The following is a 12843-nucleotide window of genomic DNA, read 5'->3' on the forward strand; positions in this document are numbered from 1 at the left end:
TGAAATTTCCAGCCGCACCCGAATCTACTAGCGCCTTATACTGGGAATGCAGTGAAAAGTCAGGAAAAGAGACAGAGACAAACATTAGTGCAGCAGAGGGCTCTGGATGAGAATGGTGCCTACTCACCTGGGGTGACGCCAGAATGCCCTGCCTGCCCTCTCTATTCACAGAGGAACCAACCCGGCACCGACCAGCAGTGTGCTCTCTGCGACCTTGAATGGTGCTCGAGCGGGAACCCCCTCCGGTCTCCCTGCGCACCATCCCTCCCAATTCCATAGGTTCGGGAGAGAGGGTGCGGGAGGATGGAACAACCAGACCCCGATCTAGACGTCCACGAGTAGCCAGCATGTTGTCCAGCCTGATGGACATGTCCACCAGCTGGTCGAAGGTGAGGGTGGTGTCTCTACAGGCCAGCTCCCGACGGACGTCCTCGCGTAGACTACAACGGTAATGGTCGATCAGGGCCCTGTCGCTCCATCCAGCGCCGGCAGCCAAGGTCCTAAACTCCAAGGCAAAATCCTGTGCACTCCTCGTCTCCTGCCTCAGATGATAGAGAAGCTCACCCGCTGCTTTGCCTTCAGGTGGGTGATCGAATACTATCCGGAATTGGCGGGTGAACTCCTCAAAATGGTCCAGCGCCGCAACCTCCCTACTACACACAGCGCTGGCCCATTCCAGGGCTTTCCCGGTGAGGCATGAGACGAGGGCGTAACTCTTCTCACGGTCAGATGGTACTGGGGAGGCCGTGGCTAGATACAAGTTCAGTTTAAGGAGGAAACCCTGGCAGCCGGCAGTATCTCCGTTGTATCCCGTAGGTAGGGATAAATGGATCCTCGATTCCGGAGAGGAAAAATCGTTCACGGGAGATTCCGGTTGTGGTGGTGGTGGCGCTGGAGAAACTCCCTGTCTCTCCCAGCGATCCATTTTCATGGCAATGTGATCCATGACGGAGCTGATAACGTCAATCTCCCTAGCTTGTTCCTGAACGCGTTCCTCCAGCTCCATGGGCATAGTGTCCTCTCCTGCTGACTTCATATATTTGGTCAGAGATTCTGTCATGCGTAGATGTAATAGGTGGCAGGGAAGTCAGGCGCAGGAGAGTCAAATGGAGTGTAAATGGAGTCTTTTAATAAAGTCCACGGAGTATGCTCCATAACACTAAATGTACATAAACATGGGTACAAGGACCCGACGCACACCTATACAACAATCACACTACACTGACAATAAAACAATCTCTGACAAAGACATGAGGGGAAACAGAGGGTTAAATACACAACAGGTAATGAATGGGATTGAAAACAGGTGTATGGGAAGACAAGACAAAACCAATGGAAAATGAAAAAAGGATCAATGATGGCTAGAAGACCGGTGACGTCGAACGCCGAGCACCGCCCGAACAAGGAGAGGCAACGACTTCGGCAGCAGTCGTGACACATCCAAACCCCTCCTGGATCAAGATTCCTGTTTCCTAAACGGTTTTCTTGCTTCAAAATAATATTTTAGAATTTTTGGAAATAGCGCCCCTTGTGTGCACTTCCGTTAATACCGTATACCCCGGGATGGAACAGAAACGGTATGGAAATCGGGAAACGGCCCAAACCTAGGTGACAGGGAAGGAGAGAGAGAGGAAGAGAGAATTAGCCAGCGGAGAAAGGGATCTGTACTCACGGCAGCCTTTCTCGTCGCTCTTGTCGAAGCAGTCGGACACTCCGTCACACTGCCACGCCCCTGGGATACACTTCCCGTCCCCACACATGAAGTTCCCTGGGTTGTTACAGTCTGTGGTGAAATTGTTCCCCGGAAGGAGCTGGCTCTCTGTGGGAGAGGAGAGATGGAGGAGGAGAGGAGCAGGGGGAGGAGAAGGAGAGGGCAAGAGCAGGGGAGGAGAGAGGAGCATGAGAAAGAGGGGATGAGGCAAGGAACCAGGATGGGGAAGATAGGGAAGAGAGTGGGGTGGCGGGGTTGGAAGAGGAAAATAATATATAATGTTTATCCGTTGTTTTGTTTATCCGTTATTTGTTTATCCGTTATTTTACCAGGTAAGTTGACTGAGAACACGTTCTCATTTGCAGCAACCATCTGGGGAATAGTTACAGGGGAGAGGAGGGGGATGAATGAGCCAATTGTAAACTTCAGCGATTTTGAGCCAATTGTAAACTTCAGCGATAATAATAATAATAGTCCAAACAGACCTAGGATGATAAAATTATATTGCATATTATTATCTCCAAATGGAACATTTTTAAAGGCAGTGGCACCATTCCTATATCAGTATCCAGGCAGATCATACAAACAGAGGATAGCATCATGAATACCAATATGAGAGGTACGAAAGGGTCATATGGTGATAACAGTCAAGTCTCTGAGTCACTATTGCTGGCTAATATAATGAAAGGCAGATAAGGGCACGCACTCACTAGGGATGGGAATGGTTATATGAATACTAAAATATCCAAACTGACAGTATTCGATTACTTGGGAGAGTATTCATTTATTTAAAAAACTTTTTTTTTATTGAAGGTGCAAAATGCAGAAATCGCTCCGCCATTTCCTGGTTGCTAAATTTCTAATAGTTTGCCTAATTTCAGTTTAACAAACAGTAATTGTGTAGAGAATCCGTGTACCATCTAATAATTTTCCATAAGAAAAAATATTGTATTTTCTGCTGTTTGAAGCTGGTGTATAAAAGCAAAAAACAAAGGTTAAGAACGAGAAGTATAGAAATAGCACACATAGATCAGATCTACCGCTTCTTAGACTTGCTTTCAATGATAATGACAGATGTATAACTCATATTTCTACGTGAATTTGATCAGTTACATATCGCACCTTTTAAGGCTTTGTCTAAAATTAAATAAAATGATCTATGTAGCATTGCTACATAGCCTACAAGAATAGATTATTCAATTCCTTATTTTTTTTAAACAACAGTTTTATGACAGTTTTTATAAGTGTGCCCCATCAAAAAGATACACTGGTAGCCCACAAACGTTTCACACATGTAGTTTGTTGTTATTGTTGGACAATCAAAGAAGTGGGAGATTTCTAATCAATGCAAAATGGAATTAAGTTTGATAATAAAACAAGTAGGCTACGATGATCAACCAACAGGTAGGCTATTGTGTCATATGAATGGAGTTGTTGTAGACAAATCAAATCATTGTATTTGTTACATGCGCCGAATACAACAGATGTCACCTTACTGTGAAATGCTTACTTACAAGCCCTTAACCAACAATGCAGTTAATAAAATAGAGTTGAGAAACAAACATTTTAAAAAAGTAACAAAATAACTAGGCTATATATTTTTTAGTTATTTAACCTTTATTTAGTCAGTTAAGTACAAATTCTAATTTATATTGAAAGCCTAGGAACAGTGGTTTGTTCAGGGGCATAACGACAGTACCCTGACAGCTCGGGGATTTGATCTAGCAACCTTTCGGTTACTGGCCCAACGCTCTAACCACTAGGCTACCTGCCACCCCTATATAAAGGGGTACCGAGTCAATGTGCAGGGGGTACAGGTTAGTCGATGTAATTTGTACATGTAGGTAGGGGTAAAGTGACGATGCATAGATAATAAACAGCTAGTAGCAGCGCTAGGGGGGGGGGGGGGGGGGGATTTGATTAATTGTTCAGCAGTCTTATGGCTTGAGGGTAGAAGCTGTTAAAGAGCCTTTTGGACCTAGACTTGGCGCTCTGGTATTGCTTGCCATGCGGTGGCAATGAGAACAGTCTATGACTTGGATGATTGGAGTCCTTCCTCTGCCACCGCCTAGTATAGAGGTCCTGGCAGGAAGCTTGGCCCCAGTGATGAATTGGGTTATACGCACTAACCTCTGTAGCGCCTTACGGTCAGATGCTGAGCAGTTGCCATACCAGGCGGTGATGCAACCGGTCTGGATGCTCTCAATGGTGCAGCTGTATAACTTTTTGAGGATCTGGGGACCTATACTAAATATTTTCATCCTCCTGAGGGGGAATAGGCATGTCTTGGTGTGTTAGGATCATGTTGGTGATGTGGACACCAAGGAACTTGAAGCTCTTGACCTGCTCCAAGGATGGGTAGCGCAGCAAAATAGCCTAAATTAGCCTTGCTACTTTAGCTAGCTAGCTGGTTAACTTAGCTGGCTATTGTAGCTAGCTAGCGAACTTCTTTACAATGATTTGATGCAGTCAAGATGGGCACTACCAGATGGTATGATAGATAACCTATGGCAGCAACAAGTTAGTCAAACTAGTGCACGTTGGTTTACTGTAGCTATTTTTGCACTCTCTCTTCCTCTGTGACACACACAGACTGTCACACACACACACCAGGCCCTGCACCTCTCTCACCCCTCCCCCACCTTTCTGCTGAAACAAGCAGAGCGCAGCGCACTGACTCTCTCTCTGGTGAGCAAGTTTTCATTGAAGATTCCCCCAAAATGTTTCTTTCAAACACTATCTAGATATCCGAAAAAAATAGCATGATTATTTGAATACTGAAATTATTTTAAATGTCCATCCCTAACATGCAGGCACAGTCGTAAACACACACACACACACACACACACACACACACACACACACACACACACACAATTTATCCTCTGATTTCTCTGTCGCTCAATACGACAAGAGTCTGCTGCATGCAGCATTGAGTGAAGCCTCCTTTCTAGAGTCCTGTGTAGATTATAGACCTAGAAGACAATATGGATGGCTATATTTGTATGGCATCAAGTACATCCATAAAGCTCTCCCATTGTATGATCCATTGACCCCCAAGTGGAGCAGCAGATAAGCACAGTGGCCTGTCTGATCTTTAGTAAGTGGGACATGATGAGGCAGAACTTGTTGATGCACTCCAGCATTATAGACTAATGGAGTTGGAGCGTAAACCATGTGCTGCTGGGCTGGCTGGCTGGGCTCAGGCACTGGTTGTGGGTACGCACTAACAAACACCACTACACTATAGTCGGCCTAATTATGACTTAAAGAGATAATTCCCCTGAGTCAGATGAACTCGTGGATACCATTTTTATGTATTTGTGTCCAGTATGAAGGAAGTTAGAGGTAGTTTTGTTAGCAAACGCGTTAGCGCAATGACTTGAAGTCTATGGGTATCTGCTAGCAAGTAGATAAAAGGGCCACATTGCCAAAATCCAGAATTATCCCTTTAAGGATAACAAGGCACAGGATGTGTCCCAAATGGAACCCTATTTCCTATACTGTACCCATAGGGCTCTAGTCAAAAGTAGTGCACTAAATAGGGATCATTTTGGACCCCTACACCTTTTCACTATGTATCTGCATCCCAAACTGGACCAAGCTAGGGGAGAAATACAACATGACAAGAGTCCAGTGTCAATATATAAATAATAGGCCTACATGCATTATAATTCAAGTTGACAAACTAGAACTAGTAGTAGATTGTGAGATGTGTTAGATAGCTCCTTCCTGCTTGTAGTAACGGGGATTTTGTTATTGTTATCAACTCACAACAGGCAACACAGTATTTTAAACACGTTGTATTATTAAGTAACTAGCAACAGAACCAACATGTTTTCCTCTATTTTCATCATCAATGAAAACATTAACTTACGTGTTCTGGATTGCAGATCACAATGTTAGCACATTGCTCATTATAGTTAACCCAGACTATATCTGATGAGAGTACATCAAACTCACCTACACACAGATAGCCAGAAAGCCTGCAAGCCAAGTTCAACTGTGCTTTCCCCCCAAACATCAGATCTCCTGCTCCAGAGGTTGAGTCCCGCCCACTTGTTTTGAACCTCCTCTGATCCAGCCATTCCCAGTGCTTCATCTGAGTGATTTACAGCTGCTATGAGTCATAGAGGTATTACAGGTGTATGAGAAGTGTTTCATTATCACCCTGGCCATTTAATGCCCTGATCACACCTACAGAATCATTGTGTAAAATGGTACGTAGCATCATTTGGATATGTGTGCAACAAAAGCTCAACATTCACCTTCTGTGCGACCATTGCTGTCAAGCCATCTACACATACAGTTTGACGCATACGCTCGATAAATCCAAAGTATGCACCTCACAGAACGCACTACAATTGCCTCTGCAACGCAAAAAATGCCTCTGCAACCAAAATGCAATGACGCTGTCGGTGTGATCGAGGCATAAACCTTGAGGTTCTGAAAATGTCTACATAACATCCTGTCAGAATGTTTACACCGCAGCCCTCTCCTGATCCTTAGAGTGGGTGATGTAAGCCTCACTTTTGTCTCTTGCAATAAAAGGAGAAAGGGACTGAGGGAGAGACAGAAAGGGAGAAAAGGGGCTGTTGCCAGGTCTTTTATGTGTAGCATTCTAATAGTTATTTCTCTAATTGGCAGGAGGACGTGCCAGCGGGTTTGTAGGATGGCTACACTGAGCTGCTTCAACCAGCCTCCAGTAGCAGTGACACACACACACACACACACACACACACACACACACACACACACACACACACACACACACACACATAAATTCACATGGGTGCACACACACTGGAAATGTGTATGAGGGAGCCGTGCATATAGACTTGAGAGTACCGGGCTGTTTGCGAGGGGCAATGGGTTAATTAGAGAGTTGCTCTGGGACTGTACGTGTGTGTGTGTGCACTAGCACTACACCAGTCTTCTACACCTCGCTCAGTCCATCATGCATTCATTCATTCATTCACTCTGAGATGCGTGTCCTTCCCTACATACGATGTCTTCCTACACAAGGACACACAATCTATGCATCCCAGTTCACTGGCTCCTTTTGTAATAAAAAGGCAATCTCATTTCACTGTCTGGAATCAGCTTACTGTAGGGTTTTCATCAGTAACACTTAACTGTATACCTTAGTGCATCGTTCCTACTTAAATCGCCCAAGGTGACTTGAGATAACCTTCAATTGATTTGGCAATGCATTTACCCTTTCAGCATGAAACACACCGCATATGCATGCAGGCACACACACGCGCACCTGTCCCAGCACTCTACTACTCTTCACCTAATTCACTTCATTTTTACTCCATTTAAAATCATCAGAAAGTAAGATACCTGTAGGAGTCTCTAAACGAAGCATACCTGGGGACTATGTGTTAACAGTAATACGAATATGAAAGCAATTACACTGAGCCAATATTGACTAGACCTCGCTCCCCTCTTCCTGTCAGCCCCCCGTTCCCTTCACCCGCCGTCAGCCCCCCCCCCCCCCCCCCCCGCTTCCCTCAACCTCTGTCAACTAGAATCCTTGGGCTTTAAGCCTCCACGGATACACAGTAGGCACGCCTGGACCAGTCTATGCATAATCCCTACTGTCACACACACCTCAACTGTAGACACAGGGAAAAGAGAGGGATGGAGAGAGAGCGAGAGACAGGGATGAGAGAGAGATATGTAAGAGAGTAGGATGGAGCAGACACTGCATACTCAATACAGCTACCTCCATAGGGGGAATAGAGAGTGGAGTGGAGAAAAAAAGGCAACAGCCCATCTGGATGAGAGGCTGCATAATCCCCACTTCCACTGGAGATACAGGGGAGAGAGGGGGGGGGGGGGGCAGAGGGGTGGGGGGGAGCAAGGAATACAAGGGGAGAAATGACAGGTTGGGGATAGACAAAATGGGGGGGTGGCAGAGGAGAGACAGAGGGGATAGAGAGAAGGAGGGAGGAAGAGGTGAGACATAGATTCGAATGGTACATAATTGATGAGGGGATTATATACACAGGGTGTATGTCACACACCCCATTAAGAATGTAAACTTGAGTTTGAAGCAGAAAAAATACAGACAGTTACATTTTCAGGACTCCAAATCAAATACGGAAGGGCTTTTTATGTTTGAGGAAGGTAAAAATAAGGGAGGGGACGGATCAATATTAGACAGCTCTGAATAAGCCTGTCTTTTTTTATGACTAGAGGTAGGAATTTATTTTCCAATTACAGACTGACTTTAATGGGTTGGCTGTATCAGGAACTTCTGAAGCACAGCGAGTGGTGGAGGGAAATTGGAGCCGTGTGTGTGTGTGTGTGTGTGTGTCTGTCAAAGTCTGTATGCGCGTGTGTGTGTTAGGGCTATGATGGTTATGGAATTTTGGATTACGGTTATTGGCCAGGCAAATAACCCCCCCACCCCCTAAAAGAATATATATATTTTTGCAAAAAAAAGTATATTAGACATACATTTTCCCCTCTCCGCCGCTGCATGTGCTGACATAGCAATAGAATAGAACGGACCTCCCCATTCAAGTCCCTGATTGCATAATGGGTGGGCTGGAGACCATTGTGAGTGTACCCATTGCAAAGAGGAAGATGCTAAACTAATCTTTGTCCATAGGAGCAACACAGGAAGTAGAAATAGGATTATTGCGTCACAAAGCCAGGCAGCCATTGTGAGTGTACCCATGAGTTTTCCAGTCAAATTGCCAGGGTTTTGCAGAGGTTCCAAGCACGTTCTATTCATTCGATTTCTATATGTGCCGCTGCTGCATTGTGGGAGTCTTGTTTGCTACAACACCTTGCTTGTTTTACGGGGGAGTCTTTGTTGGGGACATCAAGGTCACAGAGGAAGACTGTCCAGTCATCCCTCTCTTCTGTCCTCCTCAGCTGCTTTCCTTCCGTCTCCCTCTCTTCTCCCTCTCTGCTGTGTCTTATTGTTCAGTCTCTAGATGGGAACAGCGCAAAGGGCAGGGAGCACAGGGCACAAGTCACATAGCATTACATATTACACACACAAGGCATGGGGCACAGGGCACCGGTCATCCAATATAAATGAACAGTCTGTTTGAATTCCCTGTACAGGCCTGAGGCTAGGCCTCTGAAGGTCTCCTACATGCAGAGTTAGCTAGCCTGTAGCATTGAACAGTGTAATAACATACAGGCTTTACTGGAAGCTTTCAGGCATCACTGCTCTTTGTGCATTTCTCCCCATTCAGGAGAGGTTAGATGTAAGTGTTGCAGCCTGCTGTTATATCTCTGTCTATTATGTATTCAATTGATCTAAACCAGGGCAAAGGGTGTGGGATCTTTTCTATGATTCGTTCCATTGAATGCTACAGATGTCTCAAGTTTGAGCAGTGGTGTGTATCATGGGTGCCAAGGGAAGCCAGGCTTCCTCCAAAAATGTACCAATAAAAAAAAAGTATATATTTTATCTCTCTGTGTTTCATAATGTTCCTTCAATTTGCAAGAGGCTGAATGCATCTCACAGGAGTAAGCATCCGAGCGAGCGAAACAGCACCCCTCCGTTTCTCTACACGTCGGTCCTCTATCTGATGCTGTCTGGTCCAAACGACTCAAAGGAGGCTTGCAGAAAAGTTTTTAACAAACACACACATGTGCAAACAGCCTTCACCAGAGAGATCTGTCAACTAAACAAAACAAATATGTCTGGACCCTCTCCCTAGCCAACCGAACACATGTATTACACCATGGGTACTAAACAAGCTGTCCCACATGGGTCTGGGCTCTAGGTGGAGTGTACTAACAATACAGCATGCAGTTCATTGTGCCCAATACAGTCAGTGCCTCACTCTCTTTTCTCGTGTTCCTTTTGCACACAAAGTACACACACAAAACTAACACACAAAAATACAAAGACACCTGCTTCACTGAGTTTTTAAAAAACACACTTTGCATAATGTGAATAAATTAGGGATGTGACAAATGGACAATATTGCTTAATGTTCAAAATGAATTTTTATCATTAGTTTTCCATTAAAACAAAAAATAAAATCTCTCCCAATGCCGAATAATGGTCCTATGATACAGTGGGGCAAAAACTAATTTAGTCAGCCACCAATTGTGCAAGTTCTCCCACATAAAAAGATGAGAGGCCTGTAATTTTCATCATAGGTACACTTCAACTATGACGGACAAAATGAGAAAAAAAAAATCAGAAAATCACATTGTAGGATTTTTTATGAATAACACAAGTTTATCTCAATAATTTGTTATATACCCTTTGTTGGCAATGACAGAGGTCAAACGTTTCTGTAAGTCTTCACAAGGTTTTCACACACTGTTGCTGGTATTTTGGCCCATTCCTCCATGCATATCTCCTCTAGAGCAGTGATGTTTTGGTGCTGTTAATGGGCAACACGGACTTTCAACTCCCTCCAAAGATTTTCTATGGGGTTGAGATCTGGAGACTGGCTAGGCCACTCCAGGACCTTGAAATGCTTCTTACGAAGCCACTCCTTCGTTGCCCGGGCGGTGTGTTTGGGATCATTGTCATGCTGAAAGACCCAGCCACGTTTCATCTTCAATGCCCTTGCTGATGGAAGGAGATTTTCACTCAGAATCTCACGATACATGGCCTCATTCATTCTTTCCTTTACACGGATCAGTCATCCTGGTCCCTTTGCAGAAAAACAGCCCCAAAGCATGATGTTTCCACCGCCATGCTTCACAGTAGGTATGGTGTTCTTTGGATGCAACTCAGCATTCTTTGTCCTCCAAACACAACGAGTTGAGTTTTTACTAAAAAGTTATATTTTGGTTTCATCTGACCATATGACATTCTCCCAATCTTCTTCTGGATCATCCAAATGCTCTCTAGCAAACTTCAGACGGGCCTGGACATGTACTGGCTTAAGCAGGGGGACACGTCTGGCACAGCAGGATTTGAGTCCCTGGCGGCGTAGTGTGTTACTGATGGTAGGCTTTGTTACTTTGGTCCCAGCTCTCTGCAGGTCATTCACTAGGTCCCCCCGTGTGGTTCTGGGATTTTTGCGATCATTTTGACCCCACGGGGTGAGATCTTGCGTGGAGCCCCAGATCAAGGGAGATTATCAGTGGTCTTGTATGTCTTCCATTTCCTAATAATTGCTCCCACAGTTGATTTCTTCAAACCAAGCTGCTTACCTATTGTAGATTCAGTCTTCCCAGCCTGGTGCAGGTCTACAATTTTGTTTCTGGTGTCCTTTGACAGCTCTTTGGTCTTGGCCATAGTGGAGTTTGGAGTGTGACTGTTTGAAGTTGTGGACAGGTGTCTTTTATACTGATAACAAGTTCAAACAGGTGCCATTAATACAGGTAATGAGTGGAGGACAGAGGAGCCTCTTAAAGAAGAAGTTACAGGTCTGTGAGAGCCAGAAATCTTGCTTGTTTTTAGGTGACCAAATACTTATTTTCCACCATAATTTGCATATACATTTATAAAAAAAAACTACAATGTGATTTTCTGGATTTTCTCTAATTTTGTCTGTCATAGTTGAAGTGTACCTATGATGAAAATTACAGGCCTCTCTCATCTTTTTAAGTGGGAGAACTGGCACAATTGGTGGCTGACTAAATACTTTTTTGCCCCACTGTATATGTTTGACCGCTAGGGCCGGGCAATGAAGCTACAGTATAAATACCGCAGTCATATGCCCTTGAAGCTATTGCCAGTTTTGTACAATGCGACTCATACCAGAACATACCGGACCTATTTTTCTCTCTTATATACCTGGATTTCTACCGCAAGCTCTGGACATTTACACCTGGATCTCGCAGCTAGCTAGCTGCTATCCGTGTGACTATTGGCTTACGTCGATCCCGGAGCAAACATAAATTATTCCGGAGCTAGCTAGAAGAGTTCCATCAGCCACTCCTGGGCTACAATCACCTATTCAGCCAATGCAGAGCCCCAACGGGCCTTCACAACTGCACTACTGACGTTATCTGCCCGAGGGAGTTATCCAACTGGCCCCTCCGTCGCGACGTTACCTGAACGCTCATCTGCGGCCGGCTAATCGTTAGCTGTCTTATCGGCTGCTATCTGAATAGGTCTATCGGACAATTTTTTTCTTGGGTCACTATAACTATATCTATTTTGCCAATTGGATTGGTCCACTCTACCACACGGAACCCTACTAATCTACCGACGGAAACGAACGAGGTGGCTAAAAACAGACCTCCATCCTCTGCCAGCTTGCTACCGATGGCCCGGCTAGCTGTCTGAATCGCCGTTACCCCAACCAACCTCACTACTCACTGGACCCTTATGATCACTCGGCTAAGCATGCCTCTCCTTAATGTCAATATGCCTTGTCCATTGCTGTTCTGGTTAGGGTTTATTTCACTGTAGAGCCTCTAGCCCTGCTCATTATACCTTATGTTGGACTTTCAGTTCCGTCACCCACACATGCGATGACATCACCTGGTTTCAATGATGTTTCTAGAGACAATATCTCTCTCATCATCACTCAATACCTAAGTTTACCTCCACTGTATTCACATCCTACCATACCTTTGTCTGTACATTATACCTTGAAGGTATTTTATCGCCCCCAGAAACCTCCTTTTACTCTCTGTTCCGGACGTTCTAGACGACCAATTCTCATAGCTTTTAGCCGTACCCTTATCATACTCCTCCTCTGTTCCTCTGGTGATGTAGAGGTGAATCCAGGCCCTGCAGTGTCTAGCTCCACTCCTATTCCCCAGGCGCTCTCTTTTGATGACCCCTGTAACCGTAATAGCCTTGGTTTCATGCATGTTAACATTATAAGCCTCCTCCCTAAGTTTGTTTTATTCACTGCTTTAGCACACTCTGCCAACCCGGATGTTCTAGCCGTGTCTGAATTCTGGCAAAGGAAGACCACCCAAAATTCTGAAATCTCCATCCCTTACTACAACATTTTCAGACAAGATAGAACGGCCAAAGGGGGCGGTGTTGCAATCTATTTACGGAGCCTAATTTTGACTTGTTTTAAGGACATTACATCAAAGTTGGATCAGCCTGTAGTGTGGTTTTCCACTTTAGTTTTGAGTGTGACTCCAAATCCAGACCTCCATGGGTTGATACATTTGATTTCCATTGATCATTTTTGTGTGATTTTGTTGTCAGCACATTCAACTATGTA

At 44.7% G+C, this 12843-nt stretch overlaps 1 protein-coding gene and 1 long non-coding RNA gene across 2 annotated transcripts in view; both read right to left on the bottom strand.

Moving 5' to 3' along the window:
• The window catches only part of LOC149985241 (uncharacterized), a 1026866-nt gene that overhangs the window by 180007 nt on the left and 834016 nt on the right, over window positions 1-12843 (bottom strand). The gene's annotated exons all lie outside the window — the stretch shown is intronic.
• LOC110497066 (low-density lipoprotein receptor class A domain-containing protein 3) overlaps window positions 1-12843 on the bottom strand; it is a 140417-nt gene that overhangs the window by 89173 nt on the left and 38401 nt on the right. Inside the window, exon 2 of the mRNA XM_036956334.2 lies at window positions 1673-1819. Within this exon, the coding sequence (XP_036812229.2) occupies window positions 1673-1819 (147 nt within the window). The remainder of the gene's footprint in view (window positions 1-1672; window positions 1820-12843) is intronic.

Source organism: Oncorhynchus mykiss, chromosome 2 (genome assembly GCF_057628025.1).
Source record: "Oncorhynchus mykiss isolate SJ-2025 chromosome 2, ASM5762802v1, whole genome shotgun sequence".
NCBI lineage: Eukaryota > Metazoa > Chordata > Actinopteri > Salmoniformes > Salmonidae > Oncorhynchus > Oncorhynchus mykiss.